Here is a 19,140-nt window from a genome sequence, read left to right on the forward strand (position 1 = left end):
TGTATCACAAACAAAGCTAAGGAGGCACACTTCAAAATACTACATCAAATGTACCCTGTTAACAGCCTCATCGCTAGAATACAATAGAATAGAGTAGAATAGAATAGAATAGAATATATCTTTATTGTCATTGTACATTGTACAACTCCTTTCAGTGCAAAAGATGCATAAAAAGAACAGTAGTAAAAGAAAATCATAAAAACCATAAAAACAGTGGACAAACAAAATTAAATAAAAATAAATAAAAACACGAGACATATCAAGCATTCAACAGGCAGGCATTCAGTGAAACAGGAAGATTGCACAGTCCCATTTTATACTGCATTACTTGGCATTTAGTGCACTTACTGCTCTGGGATAAAAAATGAGCTACGTTTACAGATATTTAGAATGAGTGCAACTTTTGCAAAAACGACACAGAAACAATTTCTCACCTTTTTTTTTTTAATGTGAACTATCCAAAAGATTCTGGAAAGACAATGAATCTCATTTATTCTCGGCTGCTAATTATGTTTATTGTCTTAAACTCAAAGACGTTGTTTGCCACTATGATAACAAGGAAAATATTGCTCTTGAATTTATCATAAACCTGATTATAGGCTACTATATGCCAAGTTTTTCATTTACAAACAGAAACTCTCAATGTCCGAAGTTTTCGATTTTCCTTCTGGAATTGAAGTCCCTTATTAAATCATTTCTTTTAGTTCATGGCAAAAAAATGCATCAAATTCATGAACTATTATAACACCCCTTTTCCCTGAGACTCCTAGGTAAACATTATTGACATATTTCTGTATATGTTTCAGTTTTTTGTTGTCATGAGTGTATCCATAGTAGTTTCCATATTTTATTCTATTCTATTTTACCTTTATCATTGCTATTATTGTTATTATATTTTTTAACTATGTTAGTACATTGTTGTTTTCCCCTGACCCGTGTTGTAAGCTGCTGTAACAAAAGAATTTCCCCCAATGGGGGACCAATAAAGTATCTTATCTTATTTACCCTCTATATATTGTATTGTTGTCCTGTCTTCTGTATATATGATGTTTATATTTGTCTTCACTTGATTTATCTGTTACTGTCTTCTATTACCTGTATATGAACACCTTTACTCTTGAATAATAATAAAAATTTAAAAAAAGACCTTCACTACTGTCACAATAAAACACAGCTGAATACAGTAGACCTAATAGAACCACATGGTGCTTGTTCTACCAGTGGGAAGGCCATCAGTGGCAGAATTGTTTCTAGTGTTTACATTTTACTGGCAGTCAAAACAGCAGGAAGCGTTCAACAGTAAAAATTATAGGTTGCATTGCTGAATCAGAATGTGTTCAAGTTCAAACATTATTATATGCTTTTCATCTGTAGGGTTCATTAGGCAGCATTCAGATCTGTGCATTCTCTGCTCCAGCTCACCGCCAAGTTGTATTTATGTGTAATGAACAATACATACAATCGCAACACAAATCAGTATTCAATGGAGTCAAATTACAGTATCTTTATTCAGTGGAGCACAGAGTCAACCCCCTTGTTCTCTCTTTCTCCAAACAGAGAAGTGAAAAATGAGCAAAGTTTGAAGTAGCTCAAATACATTGGAGGAAAGGAAGTCTAGCACACACTGTTATGTAACAGCTTTTTATAATGGTTCCTAAAGACCATATTAATGTGAGGCCCATGTCATTTCAAACACTGCAACTGAACATCTACGCCATTCATGGGTACTTAAGGGCATCACTCAGAAAATACAGTACAAACCTATGAACCTCTATCTGGTACACAGAAGACACATCCTAACACAGTATACAGGAGAGTATCCATATGGAGGAAAGCAACATTATTTTAGTCTGATGGAGTGACAGCATGGTCTTTGTTGTGTATCATTTGTTCAATTTATGTCAACTTCTGGGGTGTCTAAACAAAGCTCTGATAAAAAATACAAGGAAAGACCCCGAGTCGATATCAGTGGAAGACAATTACTGCTGCTGCTTTAAAGACGATCCCTGAACCCGATTTCTATTGTAGGTTTTAAAAGAAATGACACCACAGTACAGTACACCGCAGATCAAGAAATGACTGAACATGATTAAATCATGGTCCACCCAGTGAGAAAAGAGCAGAAACAAAGAAAACAGTGACAAACACATGAAGAGGCTGACAGCGTTCTGTAAGTCCATGATGTCTCCAAATGAGGCTGAAATTGCTTTTATGTGTTTGTGCAGCATCGTCTACGTTGTCTACAGTCACCAACTAATAACCTCCAGTAAAAAGGAAGTTAACCATTCCCCCCCAAATCCCCTCCTTGGGCATCTTCTTAAGGCATATGAGAGGTCAGTGATGTGTTCGCTGTCAATTTAGCTTAGCGTCCCATTGTTGGCATGGTAACAGCTGGGCTGGTCACAGTGGCATCCTCGGCCTTCCACTGGGAAGTCACAGTTTTGATCTGCGTGTAAAACTGGATGCCCTGGTGAGAAAGAGACATATGTTCTGTGTCAGCGAGCCAGTTAATGTGCGAGTCTTTTCATTATGGTCTAAAACAGCTGGTTTTTGTTTGTCACCTGTTTGCCATAGAAGTTGGTGTCTCCTCTGAACGAGCCTCTGGATCCAGTGAAGGAGAACATGGGGAGGGGGACGGGGATGGGGACGTTCACGCCAATCTGTTCAAACGCATAAACATGTGGGTAAGAATTTATACTCAACTAATGCAGGGGCACAAACACCGAGGGGATGAGGCTGTAAAGTGTGTGTTTGTTTGGCAAACCCTTTAAATCTGGGAGGAAGTGTGACATTTTAAAACTGTTTCATCTTCACACAAATGCATGTTCCCCTGAATTCCCTTTAAGAGTCAACATGGGGGAGACACTCCTCCTTTTAAATCCTTAAGAAACAAGGTGTTAAAATACTATTTCTCATCCATCAGCAAGAGAAACATTACAAATATCAAATTGTACATCGTGTCCTCTGGAACAAGACTCCATTATCACATTGTCACACATTCTGGACCAGACTTGCTGCAAATTGGCTCCTTTCCGCATTAATGCAGGTTTTAGATTTTGTTCCAAAGAATTTATATTCTGTCAGCCGGCATCTGGTAGACAATGTATTGAGACTTTGCTTCTTCCTCATAATTTTTTTAGTAAAAGTAAACACTGAGGTAAAAGAAAACATACTTTATAAGATAGAATAGAAAATAAAGAATCAGTTCAAGTTTTTCAAATCTATCTTGAATCTCACTATTTTTCCTGTTACAACAATTCATCACTTAAAAAATGCCTTCGTAACTTGCTTTTCATGCACATGAAAGATTGTGCTGTTGTTTTAAAAGACTTTAATGTCACAAAAGATAAGCAGAAGAGTCTCGTCTTTAAAGGAGGAACTGTTAAATGTAGACAAGGAAAATCAGCACTGGGTGTTTCCCTTTTATGAATTCTTCATAGCATTTTTCCTCTGAGCTTTCATGTCACTCCAATAAATATTCCCACTTCACATGAACAATGTCTGTTTCCTCTTTTTGAAACAGAACGCCTCCCACACAAATCTGTTTACTCATCAAAGTCACTCACAGGTGATTCACTGAGGACCCAAAATAAAACTCAAAAAGGTGACTGTCAGTTTGGATCATGACAAACGGTGTGAAAACATGCAACACATCAGCTTTTTATAAGGAAACCTCGGTGCCATGTTATTGAGCTTTGAAAATACTGCTCTCACCTGGCCCACGTCCACCTCATGAGTGTATTTGCGTGCTGTGGCTCCATTGTTGGTGAAGATGGCGGTGCCGTTGCCATAGGGGTTATTGTTGATTAGAGAAATGGCTTCATCCAGACTCTCGGCCTCCAGGACGACCAGCACTGGACCGAAGATCTCCTCTCTGTAACACTTCATGCCAGGCTGGATGGAACAGAAGAAACGTCATCCCAGAGTTTCCTTTGGTAATCTACTACATTTCTACCAAGTGCAGCTGCCTTTTCGGATCAAGCTTTGTAGAAACTACATGAGATTTCGATGTGACAGAACATGTCACACAGGAAGCTACACATTATCAGGTGAGAGTTTTTCCAAGTCTGTCCTGTGACATTCATGCAGTCTGAATAAGAAAATGAGCCACAAGCACCTACAGTCTCTACAAGGAGCAAAAAAAACATTTCATCAGCTTCTGAACCTGGAACATAACTTCATCTCCTCGGGGTAAAGCAGAGCTGTAGAGCTGGTTCAACCTGTGCTCATCATACAATTATGACTCAACTAAAATTCCATACCAAGCATTACTCGGGACTCTAAGACAGTCAATTACATTTTACTACAACATTAGTAAGAAACCAACTTCAAATTACCACCATAAATAAAGAGCACCATAGATATCCCACAATGCAACAGATAGTGTTGGAAAGCTAATGAGGCAGCTCTGGTGTAACAGTGCTGTAACTAGAGTAAGGTAAGTAGAAGGGTAACTGAGGTTTCACTTTACCTGTATCCAGTGGTGGACAGTAACAGAGTAAATTTACTTGAGTACTGTACTTAAGTATATTTTTTGAGTATTTTTACTTTACTTGAGTATTATTTCTTGGAGGAACTTATGACTTTACTCCACTACATTCAGAAGACAATTATTGTACTTTTTACTCCACTACATTTCTATCAATGCTCTAGTTACTCACTTCTTTTGCTTTGAAGTCAGCTCATGCATGTCCTTCTCTTTTCTGAAATCGTATCCCTAAGACAGTAAAATGTGTTTGTGTAGTTCTGTTTGTCTCAGTGGTTTAGTTGTACCTGTATATCATGTGTCTCCATGGTTGAACGTGGAGCAAACACAGAGCAGATTTCACTCAGATCAGGCAGTTCATTTAGAGGTGGTAATGATGGCTATAATTCTCCACCTGAGCATCCATGTCCATATCTTCAGCCCGTGTTAGAGGTTTTTGAAATGAAGAATGATACATGTCGTTTGAAATATTCTCTCTGTTTCCCACTCTGCTCAAACATACAAATATTCACTATCCAACCTGATAAAGCACGTTGAGCTACATACTATTTGTTTAATTCCAGATGAACTAAGTTGTCTGTACTTGGAGTAACTTATTTCTGTTTTTATTCCATGGTATAGTTTTAGAGATTTCTAGTAATGGTTTCTAAAAAAGCATAATACAACAGAATGTACTCCTATGTAGTCTTGACTGCACTCATGCTTTGTAAAAATACAACGTTTTGAGATTTATACTTTGAATACTGAAGTATTTTTTAAAGCAAGTACTCCAGTACAACTTTCACTTGTATAGGAGTAATATTTGACCTGGAGTATCTATTCTTTGACTTAAGTAATGAAGCTGTGTACTTTGTCCACTCCTGCCTGTATCACTAACAAAATTTAAAAGTTGATTGTTTGGACACATTATGAGAAAATGCTCAATCATAGGTACATTGCTGCCATGATTACAAGTCTCCAACCCCTGGAGCTCATGGGAAGCAACATCCTGTCTTTGAGATTGTCTACTTTTTGTTCTTGTAACAGTTCATACTGCAGCGGAACTTACAGATTACAACCTTTGAGCACAGTATGTGTGCAATTGGGACGGACTTCTTAAATCTGACCTTCTTACTCATCCATCTGACGCAGGCTAAAGTCCCAAACTTCATTTGAACACATTTTTTAAATAATTGCACTGGAGATTTAAAAAAAAAATCACTTGCAGAGATTGCCAGAGATGTATTTAGAGTCTCAGTGGATTTATGATGTATCTCAGGCAGCAGAGGATGTAAGGTCAAAAACATGCCACCTTGCAGATTGCATGGTGTGAACAGATGCAGTGGGACATAAAAGCACATCTGGCAAAGTTGATTTCACATTCATGTATTTTGTCTGGTACACTAAAGAGTGAAGAAGTACAGATACTGGAATGTAGCCAAGCACTCTTATTGATACAAGGGTATGCAAAGCAGGAGTTTTCATATTGATGGCACAAGATTCAAATTAGGATGTAGCCTTAGACTAAAAATGTTTCATATTCATGACATTTTTAAGGAGAAAAACTGCTGATATTTAATTTATGAATAATGAAAGTATCATCAGAAATACTGAAATCAAAGTTTTGGGGCTAAATTTGATCTTGGATGACTCACAAGAGAAGAAACTCAGCTTGTGATTTACTCTACAAAGGACACATTTTGTTCTCGCTTAAAATGTTTGGACTTGAAGCTCTAAGTTTTCAAATAACAGTCTTAACTCTTAGATGATTTTAATGGTTGCTGAAAATGTAATTTTGCGTGTTTCATTCATCTTCTCTCTCACCCAAATCTCACCTTAACATTTCCCAGGATGGTAGGTCCTACAAAGTTTCCATTTTCGTATCCTTTGACGGTGACATTTCTCCCGTCCAGCATCAGTGTGGCTCCTTCATCCACCCCACTCTGGATCAAAAACTCCACTCTGTCTCTGGCTTCAGGAGAGATTAAGGGACCCACATCTGCTCCAGGCTGATCACCTTAAAGACACAAAACGTATCTCTTCATAAAAGACAGATTCATGCTACAGAGGGTAAAGAACTGAGTTAATTTCTTGTCATAGACATTATTTCAGTGCAGACAAAGTTATCGGCGAAGCTACCTGCGTTTACTCGGAGTGATTTGGAGCGCTCCACCAGCTCTGGGAGCCACTCACGGGACTCTCCGACAAAAATAGCCGTGGAGAGAGCCATGCAGCGCTGGCCGGCTGCTCCGAATGCAGCACCAACCAGCTGATTGAGGGTGTTCTCTTTGTTGGCATCAGGCATCACCACACCATGGTTCTTGGCACCCTAAAATGGAAAATATAGGACACTGCTCAGTCGGGTTTCTCTCCAGTTTCACAGTGAGACTTCAGACAGAGGCAGAATGGTGATAATCACATATGCTTCACATATCAGCATTTGACAGCTGAGCACTGAGCTGCTGTCTAGGTAACTGTAGCAGAAGATAGTTTGCATATGCTTTTGTCCATATGGGGACAACGTAAATATGTGGATTATTATGGAAACCAAGCACTTCAGATTGGCAGGGTTTACAGTCCAACAGCTGTATGAGTAGTCTGAGGATGTTGAACTAAATACAGTAAGATCAGATGGTGTACCATGTTGGACTGCACTCTCTTGCCATTCTTGGATCCCCGCTCGTAGATGTACTCTCCGGCTGAGTTGGAGCCCACAAAGCTGATGGCTTTGATGGAGGGATGGTCACAGATGAAATTCACAGCTACACGAAGACACAAACATAGACTTTAAACCCTCTGTTTCTCTGCGATCCACCCTTTGGGCACAGAAGGAGATTACAAAGGGTGAGATCCAGTGATTCAAATCCTTTTGTCTGGAACGCTTGTGAATTACTTACAGATATAAGCTGTGTGCACATGATGGAAATTTCTGATCTACATATGGCTGGAGGGGTATGAGATGAGTGTTTGAATCACCCTTGGACCTTTACCCACAGCTTATTATACACACAGATTGTGTTTTTCTCAATGCACACAGAGACGGGCACTCACCTGCGTGCTGGCCGTGGATGATGTTGAGCGTACCATCTGGTGCCCCGGCGTCCATGAGCAATTTGGCGAGGAGCATGGTGCATCCTGGGACCCGTTCAGAGGGTTTCATCAAGTAGGTGTTGCCACATACCATGCCGATGGGGAACATCCACAGGGGGATCATGGCGGGGAAGTTAAAAGGGGCAATGCCAGCGCAGACGCCAATAGGCAGGCGGTAGGTGTAAGTGTCCATGTCCTTGGTGATGGAAGGTAAGGTCTCGCCCAGCATGAGGGAGGGAATGCTGCAGGCATGCTCGACCACCTCTGGGGGGGTGAAGGGGAGGACAGAGAATTAAATAAACAATTGAACAATGTTGAGGATAATGGGCTGGTCTAAAATTACTCTTTAGATAGATTTACAACTAATCAACAAATGAAGTTTGGACTAAAATTACTTTACATTGCAAACATTGCAAACGACTTACTCATTTAATCCCCACATGCTTTAATTAAATACTTTTCATCTGGAACACTGAGTTGTCAGGATGGCAACTACAAAGAAATGGCTCGACTTCATTTATGAAATCTTTATGATTCATCCTCACATTGAGGGAGACGTGGAAAACACACGTATTTCCCTTAAATACTCTTCTTCTGTTCATATCCCTTTATGGTAGTAGGGTATACTTTGTTTTTATATATCTGTACCATAGACTGTATAAAATATGGACGTAGTATCCGTGATGTCACCCATCTGTTTCTGAAGTGCTGTTTTGAGGCCAATCGTTGACAGCAGTCATATTGTTGCTGTCAAGTGATTGTGACGTAAAGAGGCAGGCTTTGAGCCTCCTAGCCAACAGCTGCAGTGTTCCCGCCTGTCAATCAAGTCAGCTGTGTCTCTCATTAGAAGACTTGTAATCTCAATATCTTCGAAATTGCCGCGTTTGAAAAACATTCACCACCCCTACAGTGTGTGCTGATCAAGAGCTGAGCTATCCAGACTACACTCGTCTTTTGTACCAGGCTGTAAACATGTTTATTTCTACTGTAAAGATCTGCCTTTTTTTTTTTTTAAATTGGTGTGTATGTGGTTTCCGGTACTTCCAGAGCCAGCCTCAAGCAGATCCTCGATGAACTGCAGTTTTTAACACTTCCGCATTGGACTTATAATTTTAAACTGGATGTTGCCGCTTGATCTGTACCTCTTTTTCCATGTTCTATTTTCCATGTTCTATGATGATTCTGTAAAAGCTGAGAAGATGGGTCACATTGAAAGTTAAAATAATCACTTACCCTTAATGATAATCAAGACTTTGTTGAGACTAAAAGAAAAAATTAAGCTTCGAAAACACTAATAGTAATGATAATAATAAACATTATCTAACTTTAATAGAGGCACCTCTAGAAATGGTAATGGAATAATTAAATAACAACGTGTAAGTGTAAGCTCTACCCATGGATGAACTGTAATAGAAGTATTGAAGTCTTCATGCATCACTGGTCCCAGCACTGTGGGAAATCTCTCATGTTGGCAGCACACCTGCAGATGTAGCCTGACTTTCAGCTGATAAGTTAGTGAGTGAGTCTGCCAGAATAACTCGGGCATCCCCAATCTGGGAGCGGTACCAAGTACAAATAAACTCTGGCAGCTCCGTCACGGAATAACAAAAATATATCTTTATTGACTTTAAGTGTGCGTGGCTCTTTTGATTTCTCAACATGGTTCTTGTTGATGCAAATTTCCCAAATTGAACATGTACAGTATGTTCAGAAAGGAGGGGGAGGTGAAGCAAATGTATCTTTATATAGAATTCAACTAAAAGCTGAGCTTGCAGTGTTTTGGGATAAAAACAAACTAGAAGGTCTCGCTAAAATAAAGACTCAATGTTCACTGCAGGGATACCATTTCTCCAGCCATTGTTCTGCTATAATTAGACACTCTGAAAGCCTCTGTATGCCAATATGGCCAAAAAAGAACCCTTGCCCTATTATTAATTTAAAAGTGAGAAGAGTGTTGGGTTTCACGCAGATAATTGACATCCTGCAGCCACTCAGTTCACTCAGGCAGAGGAATAAAGGGTTGCCAAAGACACAGACTTTTCATCAGGAGATACAGAGACTATAGACAACAGTTTGAACAGGGGAATCTGATCCCTGCTGTATATTCACCTGCACTCTAATCTAATCAGGACATCAAAACCCAACAGCACAGCGGGGGGGATCCATGGTTTACTTACGGAGTCCTCGGAATACATCTCCCTCTGCATCAGCGAGGGTTTTGCCCTGCTCCAAGGTGATTATTTTAGCCAGTTCTTTCTGAAATATTAAAGGCAATGTTAAATTAAATACATAACAGAAGAAACAACATGTTCTCTAGAGCTGCAATGACTTATTTATTGGCTGATCACAAGAAATCCAACTTTTTGGTAAATGATTGAAAGGTTCAGTCAAATATTCAAGCATACATGTCAAACATTTGCTTGTTTGAGTATATTTCTATGTTATACATTTTTCAAATCTTTGCAGCTCTTCTTGTCATCTGTGTTTGGTTTTGAGCATTGGGAGGACAAAAAAAAATTAGGCACAATTTGGGTGCTTAGAAATCATGGTGAGCTTTTAAACTGTTTGCACAAAATAGTTGATCATTTAATCATGAATATAACTAGCAGATAAATCAAAAATCAAAACAACTGTTTTGCCGCCTTCCTGTACACATACAAACTACTGCAACAGACAAATCTCCTTACAATGTTGTCCTTGATGAGCTGCTGGTAGCGCAGGAAGATCTGCTGCCTGCTGAGGATGGAGGTCTCAGACCAGGACTGGAAGGCTCTGGAGCACGATTCCGCAGCTGCCAGCATCTCCCCCTGTGTAGCTTTGGGAACTCGTCCTACCACCTCATTAGTGGCCTGAGGAGCAGGAGACAGACCGTACAGACAGGCTGACTTAGAACAGGGACAGTCATTGACTGATACCATTAATACCATTAATGCATTAATATTAATAAACACATATTTGTTTTTCTATCCTTTCCAGGTTTGATATTTGATGTGATAGCTGTATCTGCATGCTTTTATCACTAATCACTGCTTAGCCAGAGGCTCATAGTTGTCAGGCTGAACTACAGCAGGGCTGGGCTCCAGGACAAAAATAAAACACAGCTGGTTGAGCGCAGACTGGACCCTGATTCATCTTGCTTTGCAAATTAAGCTATCAGAGTTATTCTCCCCTTGTAAATTATTAGAAGTTACCACTACAAGCCTGCACTGGTTATTTACAGCCACATGATGTTAGAGCTCTCATTACTACAGTCTCTTCACAGGTTGGAAATAGTTCATCTGTGAGTACTTACAGGGTTGTGGATGTCAAGCCATTCAGAGGTGTTGGACTCAACGAACTTGCCGTCAATGAGCAGCTTGGTGGTGGGCTAAAGGATTACAGAAGCATATCATTTACTCCATGTCTGCGTAGTTACATCATTACTGAGTTCACCAAGGACATCCATACATTACAACAGCATAGAGAGGAGCTGTCTAAAGAGTTAATGGTTAAGACGGTCTCCTTGATTCAACAGCTGGCATACCGTTCAACTTTACAAAGTAATCCCAAGCAGCTTCTGAGTTCATACTGCAAGTTCACTGAAATAGGGATGATATCTAGTACTGTAAAAGGCGATTTTCTAAAATTGTAACTGACTCACATTTCCCCCAACAATGCAACAACAAAAGAAAAGTGAGATTTAAAAAAGGCATTACTTTGGAAGTAAGAGAAGCTATTGGAAATGTATCAAAAAGGTGCATATAACGCCCTGAGAGTTTAAACAAATATATATATAAAAAGTTTAAACCCTGGGAATTCTACGGTAATGCAGTGAAGTCATTTGAACCCACAAGTTCTGACTTATATTCCCATCTTTCCTTTCCAAAACGTACCTCTTTCTGCATACAATACACTCATGCCAACACAACCATGCACGCTGACAACTTACTTTCCCTTCCTTTCCGCCCTTTTCAATGTTTTATTTTTTTTTTTATCATTATGCCTATTATCTTTCTCTAACATTTCTACTTGGGTTTTTGTTCTCATTTCTTTGACATACATCTTTATTCTAATTATTATAGAATAAGCTGGTGAAGTTTCGTTTCTGTTTAATTTCATTGTGTAATTAGCAACAAAATATAAAGCTACAACTGTGAGAAAGAAGAAGAAAGGGAGAAATGTTTTAAAGTTGTGAAAATGACAACATTAGTAATTGAAATTAAACTAAGTCAGAAAAAAGGTCATTATTTCTTGTGGGTCTTGTATTTTGAAGGCCTGTTCATATGTTACTCAGAGGCAACAGAGCCTTAGGTACTAGGTGGTAGTAGGTCATGGTGGTGGTATATGCAACCTCAAGAACAATGGTAGGTCATGGTGGCGGTATATGCAACCTCAATAACAATGGTTGCAACTGGCCAAAAAGAAGGAGCCAGAAGAGAAAATTAAAAGCAGGTAATATACGAGGACATATTTCTTAAAAAAGGTCTCAAAACTAATTAAGCTTTGATTGCAGCTAATGAGCTGCTAGTAAAAGGTTTTCATAATTTACTTTCATGTGTCGTCTGCAAGTGCATTCATGAGATGCTTCCATTCTCTAATTAAAGCGAATAAAGTGTGTAGTTTGTATATTAATAAAACTTTTTTAATGGCATAAATGACGCAATAATTTATGCCTACATTTGTTTTGACTCCTCAGTCTTAGAAAAAGTACTGGTTACTTAAAATTCACGAGGAAAAAATTGAATAGCCTCATTTTGGATTGATGCTTAAGCACAATCTGTGCCAGAAAGTCTAAGTGCATTTGCTTTGATTTAATATTAACTTTTTTTATGCATAGATATTATGGTTATTGCAAAACCTTAATAAAGGGAGATCTGCCTTGCTAAATAATTTCAAGTTGAATAACTATGCCACGACAAACAGAATCTGAAAATGTAGTTTGTAGAGCCAGACCAATAAGTGGACAAAGCTGGAAAAGTCAGCCAATATTTGCTTTTCAGAGATTTATCAAGTTAAAAAGTAAATAAAAATTATGAGACATACCAAGATAACCGTCATTATAAATGTCTCACTTGAATAAATCCTTTGAAACATTCCTGTTTCAAAACAACTATAATATGCCTCATTAAACAACCAAATGTTCGTGATCGCAATGAAAGACTTGTCTGTTAAAGCACATATACCACTCAATTTACTAGCATTGTATATGTTAAGAATACAAGAATCAAATATCAGAATCATACGGGCCTTTGTCTTGAAGTTAATTTCTAAAAATCTACCAGCAGGGATTACAGGCATGTAAAATAAGGGAGCAGTAAATCTTTATACAAATGGTCTCTCTTGCTTTTGAAGCCCATGCTGAGGTGTCAGTATTAATTGATGTAATTTGTCCCATAACCAACTTAAAAAATCAGAACAGGAGTTTTAAGGTATAAAAATAAGTGATATTGCTGTTACATGTGAACTTTTATTGACGATAGAAAAACTGACGATGCATTATTTAGTTTCAAACTTTGAAAACATGTTAAGAAAACACAGTCTTGTTATGATATTATGTGGGTCGTGTGAGTCAAATAATAAAAATGTTTCACCAGTGGTGGACAGTAACAGAGTAAATTATCTGTACTTTACTTGAGTGTTATTTTTGGGGAAACTTACTCACTACTTTTGCTTTGAAGTCAGCTCATGAATGTCCTTCTCTTTTCTGAAATTTGATCCATAAGACAGTAAAATGTGTTTGTGTAGTTCTGTTTGTCTCAGTGGTTTAGTCATCCCTGTATATCGTGCGTCTCCACGGTTGAACGTGGAGCAAACACTGAAGAAATTTCACTCAGATCTGGCAGTTAATTTAGAGGTGGTAATGACGGCTATAATTCACCCATGGCCACATCAAGACAAAAGACCAAGAAGGCTCCAGGACCAGACGGCGTGTCCCCCTCCTGCCTGAGAGTCTGTGCTGAGCAGCTGGCCCCCATCTTCACAAAGATCTTCAACACATCGCTGGAGCTGTGTGAAGTGCCCTCATGCTTCAAAAGCTCCACCATCATCCCAGTCCCAAAGAAACCCACCATCACAGGACTCAATGACTACAGGCCCGTCGCCCTGACGTCTGTGGTCATGAAGTCCTTCGAGAGACTAGTGTTGAGCCACCTGAAAGACATCACAGGCCCCCTGCTGGACCCCCTGCAGTTTGCCTATCGGGCAAACAGGTCGGTGGAGGACGCAGTCAATATGGGTCTGAACTACATCCTGCATCACCTGGACTCCCCCAGGACCTACGCTAGGATCCTGTTTGTGGACTTCAGCTCTGCGTTCAATACCATCATACCAGACATCCTGCACCAGAAACTCACCCAGCTCACAGTGCCGGCCTCCATCTGTCAGTGGATCACCAACTTCCTGACGGACAGGAGACAGCAGGTGAGGCTGGGGAGCATCAAATCCAGCACCCGGACCATCAGCACTGGCGCCCCACAGGGATGTGTTCTCTCCCCACTGCTCTTCTCCCTCTACACCAATGACTGCACCTCAGGGGACCCCTCGGTGAAACTCCTGAAGTTTGCAGACGACACCACCGTCATCGGTCTCATCCAGGACGGAGACGAGTCTGCTTACAGACAGGAGGTGGAACAGCTGGCCCTCTGGTGTAGTCAGAACCATCTGGAGCTGAACCCGCTCAAGACGGTAGAGATGACAGTGGACTTCAGGAGAAGCCCCCCCCCACTCCCCCCCCTCACCATCCTGAACAGCACTGTGTCTACTGTGGACTCTTTCAGGTTCCTGGGATCCACTATTTCCCGGGACCTGAGGTGGACCTCCCACATAGACACAATCAGAAAAAAGGCCCAGCAGAGGATGTACTTCCTGCGTCAGCTCAGGAAGTTCAACCTGCCTCAGGAGCTGCTGATCATGTTCTACACCTCCATCATCCAGTCTGTTCTGTGTACCTCCATCACTGTCTGGTTTGGCTCTGCAACCAAACTAGACAAACACAGACTGCAGCGGACTATAAGGACTGCAGAGAAAATCATCGGTGTCGACCTGCCCCCCATCCAGGACTTGTACCGGTCCCGGGCCAGGAAACGGGCAGGGAGCATTACCGCTGACCCCTCACACCCTGGACACAAATTCTTCAAACTCCTCCCCTCCGGCAGGCGCTACAGATCACTGTGCGCCAAAACAACCCGCCATAAGAACAGTTTCTTCCCCCAGGCTGTCACTCTGATGAACACTAAACCATAACAGTGTCATACCTGTCAGATAAATACTCTCTGTAAATATACATGTAGATATACAATGCAACAATTCTCAAGCAGAATTCCATATTTCTATTTTTTGTATTATTTAACTTCTATTTTATAATGTAAAACTACCTCTGCAACTCACCACTGCACTTTATCATATTATTTTAGCCTGTACATATTAGTCAAGCCTATTTGTTGTTTCTTTGTATTTATAGCTAAGGTTATTGTTATTATATTTTCATTTTATTTTTATTGTAGTTCTTAGTTCTTATTCTTATTCCTATTCTGCCTTGTACAAAGAGAGCACAGTTTACCAAAGTCAAATTCCTTGTGTGTTCAAGCATACTTGGCGAATAAAGCTGATTCTGATTCTGATTCTGATTCTGATCTTCAGCCCGTGTTAGAGGTTTTTGAAATGAGGAATGATATGTGTCATTTTGAAATGTTCTCTCTGTTTCCCACTCTGCCCAAACATACAAACATTCACTGTCCACCTGAGAAAGCGTGTTGAGCTACGTAACATTTGTGTCATTCCAGATGAACATTTCAAACTAAGGTGTCTGTGCTTGGAGTAACATAGTTTCTGTTTTTATTCCATGGCATAGTTTTTAGAGATTTCAAGTAATGGTTTCTAAATAATCGTAATGTAACATAATGTACTCCTATGTATGACTGCACTTGTGAATTGTGAAAATACAACGTTTTAAGATTTATTAAAAAATACTTTGAATAGTTAAGTATTTGTAAAAGGAAGTTCTACAGGACTTTAACTCAAGTAAGAATTTGACAGAGCAACTTTCACTTGTATTCGAGTAATATCTGACCAGGAGTATCTATACTTTGACTTAAGCAGTGAAGACGTGTACTTTGTCCACCACTGTGTCACAAGAAAAGAGGTATGTGGCGTCTCAAATGTGAGAGCCTGTGTGCTGAATACATAACATATAGTTATACAATAATTGATCAATCGCTGAGTTATGGTAGTTGGTGAGTCTCTTACCACTGAGGACGAGGAGTAACAACGACCCAGCTGGAGGGGAACCTGCAAAAAACACACACCACATTATTTAATCAGCTATCAGTCATATCAAACTCTTTGTGCAAGCCACGGATTTGTTTATGATGTGAGTGCTCGTTGATTGTCAGTACTGTTTACCACATGCAAATCAAACCTGCGCCTACCTAACAACCTTCCATTGCACATAAATAATAAATACTTCCCAAGAAGAAGGAGAGGGCTGAGTGATTGAGAGAAACCTGCATGTTAGGCAACGACTTAGTTAGCTAGCAGCTGAGGTTGTTAGCTATTTGAGTTGGATAAGCGTCAAACAGATTTTGTAAAACGTAAATGCATTTTATTTTACCTTCTTGGCCGAAAGAGACCGAAGGAAAACTGCTGCCATTGCGAAGGTGTCAGGTGTTTACTTTCCTGCTCCAAAGCCCTTCAACCGACCCACGAAATCCTGGAGTGCAAAGAGAACTTTAGCTAGCAGGAGAATAGCAGAGCATGGGACGGTGGGATATAATGCTGCGTGGAAAGGCGATATATAAAACACATGACTTGTGCTTTTCATAGACTGTGACCAGTCCACATGATATGTAGATCTACGAAAGGCTCGCGCTGCGGTATTCGCTGTTTCCATGCATTATGGGCGGGACAAACTCGATTGAAGAGCCAATCAGTGAGCCCGATTAACCAACCGCCCCAAATTATAACAAGCTGATTGGTTGTATCTTCAAACACGAACTAGCGTTGTTTTTGGTGCTTATTAAACCTTAAAAAAGCAGCCTCGGTAACTCATTGTTCATATGCTTCCCTTTTGGTGTCTGAATTCCGACACTTAGTGCGGAAACTCACTTTCTGGCATGTTTTCTGACTGAACAGAATTCAGAAGACATACTTTCTAACACCCAGGTAACAGTTTCCATGGCAACATGCTTACGGGCAACATGGAGTTTCTACACTGGAGCTCTCATGATGTTGCGAGATGGATTGCGTCTTTAGGATTTCCTCAATATAAAGTAGGTTAACTATCACCTCACTAATCAGCAGTGGTGGACAAAGTACACAGCTTCATTACTTAAGTCAAAGTATAGATCATCCAGGTCAAATGTTTCTCCAATACAAGTGAAAGTTGCTCTGTTAAAATATTACTTGAGTTAAAGTCCTGAAGTACGTGCTTTTAAAAATAATGAAGTATTCAAAGTACTTTTTAAAATACCTCAAAACTTCGTATTTTCACAAAGCATGATGGCAGTCAAGAATACATAGAAGTACATTCTGTTACATCATGTTTATCCAGAAACCATTACTTGAAATCTCTAAAGACTATACCATGGAAAAAAAAAACAGCAACTAAGTTACTCAAAGCACAGACAACTTAGTTTGAAATGTTCATCTGGAATTAAACAAATGTTATGTAGCTCAACACGCTTTTTCAGGTGGACAGTGAATTTTTGTATGTTTGGGCAGAGTGGGAAACAGAGAGAACATTTCAAACGATACGTATCATTCTTCATTTTAAAAACCTCGGGCTAACATGGGCTGAAGATATGGACATGGGTGCTCAGGTGGAGAATTATAGACATCATTACCACCTCTAAATGAACTGCCTGATCTGAGTGAAATCTGCTCTGTGTTTGCTCCACATTCACGAGACAACAGGTACGGCTAAACCACTGCGATAAACAGAACTACACAAACACAGTTTACTGTCTTATGGATCAGATTTCAGAAAAAAGAAGGACATTCATGAGCTGACTTCAAAGCAAAAGTAGTGAGTAACTAGAGCATTGATATAAATGTAGTGGAGTAAAAAGTACAATAATTGTCTTCTGAATGTAGTGGAGTAAAAGTGATAAGTTCCCCCCCAAAAAATGTATTCAAGTAAAGTACAGATACTCAAAAAATGTACATAAGTACTGTACTCGAGTAAATTTACTTTGTTACTGTCCACCACTGCTAAACAGAGATCATTACAGCATATGTGGCTGTCACCTTTCATGATGATATTTCATTTTCAGGAGCTGTGACCTCATTATTCATTTCCGTCACAGGCATGTTTCACGGACAACCTCATCACTGGGAGGAAGCTCATTTATGTAAACTGCATCTACCTGCCAAGACTTGGAATCACAGATTTTAAAGACATGCAGGTATTAGGAAGAGGGAGAAGCAGGAGTTTTTTGATTCTAACCTTCAAAAAGGGATTGATGTCGCTATGGGGACTTGTTTACATATCAAAGATGGAGGCTCACACAATGTTCAAAGAAGTTTCAACAGGCTGAGTAGCACCACGATAATGATGCTATTGTTGAAACCACTGTACTCTGCATAACCTGCTCTCACCATCTGGTGCTGAAAATATATTTCTTTAGGAAGTTTGTCTTCTATTTAAATCCTGAGAACTGATCCTTATTTAAGTGCCCTAATTCTACAACTGCATATACCAAGGATTCTTTTAGAATTAATTCAACCTGTAATCAAATGTTGTAGTAGTGTATTGATCAAAAAATAAAGAACATGAAAATCATATTACAAAATAAAGACTAACAGTTGCAGAAAATAAACTAAAATTGTACACCAAACATCACCCAAGTTATGCTGCAAACACACAAAAATGTTGTCTTGTTTATGCCAACTCAGTTGCACATCCCGCTTGGCACCTCAACACTCTTTTCTTTGAAGAGTGTGACATCCAATTAAATTGTGTATTGTAACTAAGCATCACTGCCAGCAGACACCTCAGATCAGATGTAACACATATACGCTGTTTACAGTGAAAGAGAGTGTTTTTCTTATCTCTCCCTGAGGTCACAGCTAAATTGGCTGGAAGCACTTGTATGTATTCAGTACTGCTTCAGTGTAGCAGCATCAAACCACACATCAACAGACAGGCCGACTCAGTTAAGAATCTCTATTTAGTGAAGATTTTATAGTTGTTTAGCCTCTACACTTTGATCTATTTGTTTTTAGGGGTGTAACTGTCATATTTTCTCCTCTGATGCCACACTCTTGGTGAGATCTCCTTCAAAGGGGAGACACTCTCACTCCAAGAGTGACTACCTTATTAAATGAAGGTTAGATGTCGTAAACATACACTTTATCAAATGATTCAAACCTGCTGTGCACCCTGCAGGTCATCTCTGCTCATGTGCGTGAGCTGCAGGGCATCACAGAGACCCTGTGGAGTCGCAGCATTGCTGACCCTTCAAGGGACCGCATGGGCCTGTTTCTGGAGAGGAAGAGCCGGACAGGTGAACAGGCAGACAGCCTCATCTACAACCAGCGGTTTCCTGGGTGACTGCCGTCAGATTAAATGTAAATCACATAAGTAAAATTGCTCAAAAACCAAAATAAGT

General features: G+C 39.8%; 2 protein-coding genes across 2 annotated transcripts; one reads left to right on the plus strand and one right to left on the minus strand.

The window, feature by feature from the left end:
- Nucleotides 1-1,484: 1,484 nt before the first annotated feature.
- Nucleotides 1,485-16,353, minus strand: LOC117824198 (methylmalonate-semialdehyde dehydrogenase [acylating], mitochondrial-like). The gene is made up of 12 exons (XM_034699626.1): nucleotides 16,143-16,353; nucleotides 15,779-15,820; nucleotides 10,848-10,922; nucleotides 10,243-10,404; nucleotides 9,733-9,811; nucleotides 7,517-7,819; nucleotides 7,106-7,227; nucleotides 6,605-6,794; nucleotides 6,301-6,482; nucleotides 3,715-3,894; nucleotides 2,562-2,660; nucleotides 1,485-2,467 (listed from the first exon to the last, which is right to left on the minus strand). Exons 1-12 carry the CDS (start codon nucleotides 16,179-16,181, stop codon nucleotides 2,363-2,365), a joined length of 1,578 nt encoding a protein of 525 aa, XP_034555517.1. The 5' UTR covers nucleotides 16,182-16,353; the 3' UTR covers nucleotides 1,485-2,362.
- Nucleotides 16,354-16,693: 340 nt separating this feature from the next.
- LOC117824284 (sterile alpha motif domain-containing protein 15-like) lies at nucleotides 16,694-19,135 on the plus strand. The gene is made up of 3 exons (XM_034699741.1): nucleotides 16,694-16,800; nucleotides 17,836-17,934; nucleotides 18,918-19,135. Exons 1-3 carry the CDS (start codon nucleotides 16,714-16,716, stop codon nucleotides 19,080-19,082), a joined length of 351 nt encoding a protein of 116 aa, XP_034555632.1. The 5' UTR covers nucleotides 16,694-16,713; the 3' UTR covers nucleotides 19,083-19,135.
- Nucleotides 19,136-19,140: the final 5 nt, after the last annotated feature.

The sequence above is a fragment of the Notolabrus celidotus genome, chromosome 13 (genome assembly GCF_009762535.1).
Source record: "Notolabrus celidotus isolate fNotCel1 chromosome 13, fNotCel1.pri, whole genome shotgun sequence".
NCBI classification, from domain to species: domain Eukaryota; kingdom Metazoa; phylum Chordata; class Actinopteri; order Labriformes; family Labridae; genus Notolabrus; species Notolabrus celidotus.

Bases quoted from the DNA above. Each gene is read 5' to 3' on its own strand.
- LOC117824198 (XM_034699626.1), bottom strand. From the start codon at position 16,181: ATGGCAGCAGTTTTCCTTCGGTCTCTTTCGGCCAAGAAG. The intron at 7,228-7,516 runs GTGAGTGCCCGT...GTCTTCGTGTAG, and splicing joins CATCCACGGCCAGCACGCAG to CTGTGAATTTCATCTGTGAC. The intron at 6,795-7,105 runs GTACACCATCTG...TTTCCATTTTAG, and splicing joins AGAGAGTGCAGTCCAACATG to GGTGCCAAGAACCATGGTGT.
- LOC117824284 (XM_034699741.1), top strand. From the start codon at position 16,714: ATGCTTACGGGCAACATGGAGTTTCTACACTGGAGCTCTCATGATGTT. The intron at 16,801-17,835 runs GTAGGTTAACTA...TTTCCGTCACAG, and splicing joins TAGGATTTCCTCAATATAAA to GCATGTTTCACGGACAACCT. The intron at 17,935-18,917 runs GTATTAGGAAGA...TGCACCCTGCAG, and splicing joins CAGATTTTAAAGACATGCAG to GTCATCTCTGCTCATGTGCG.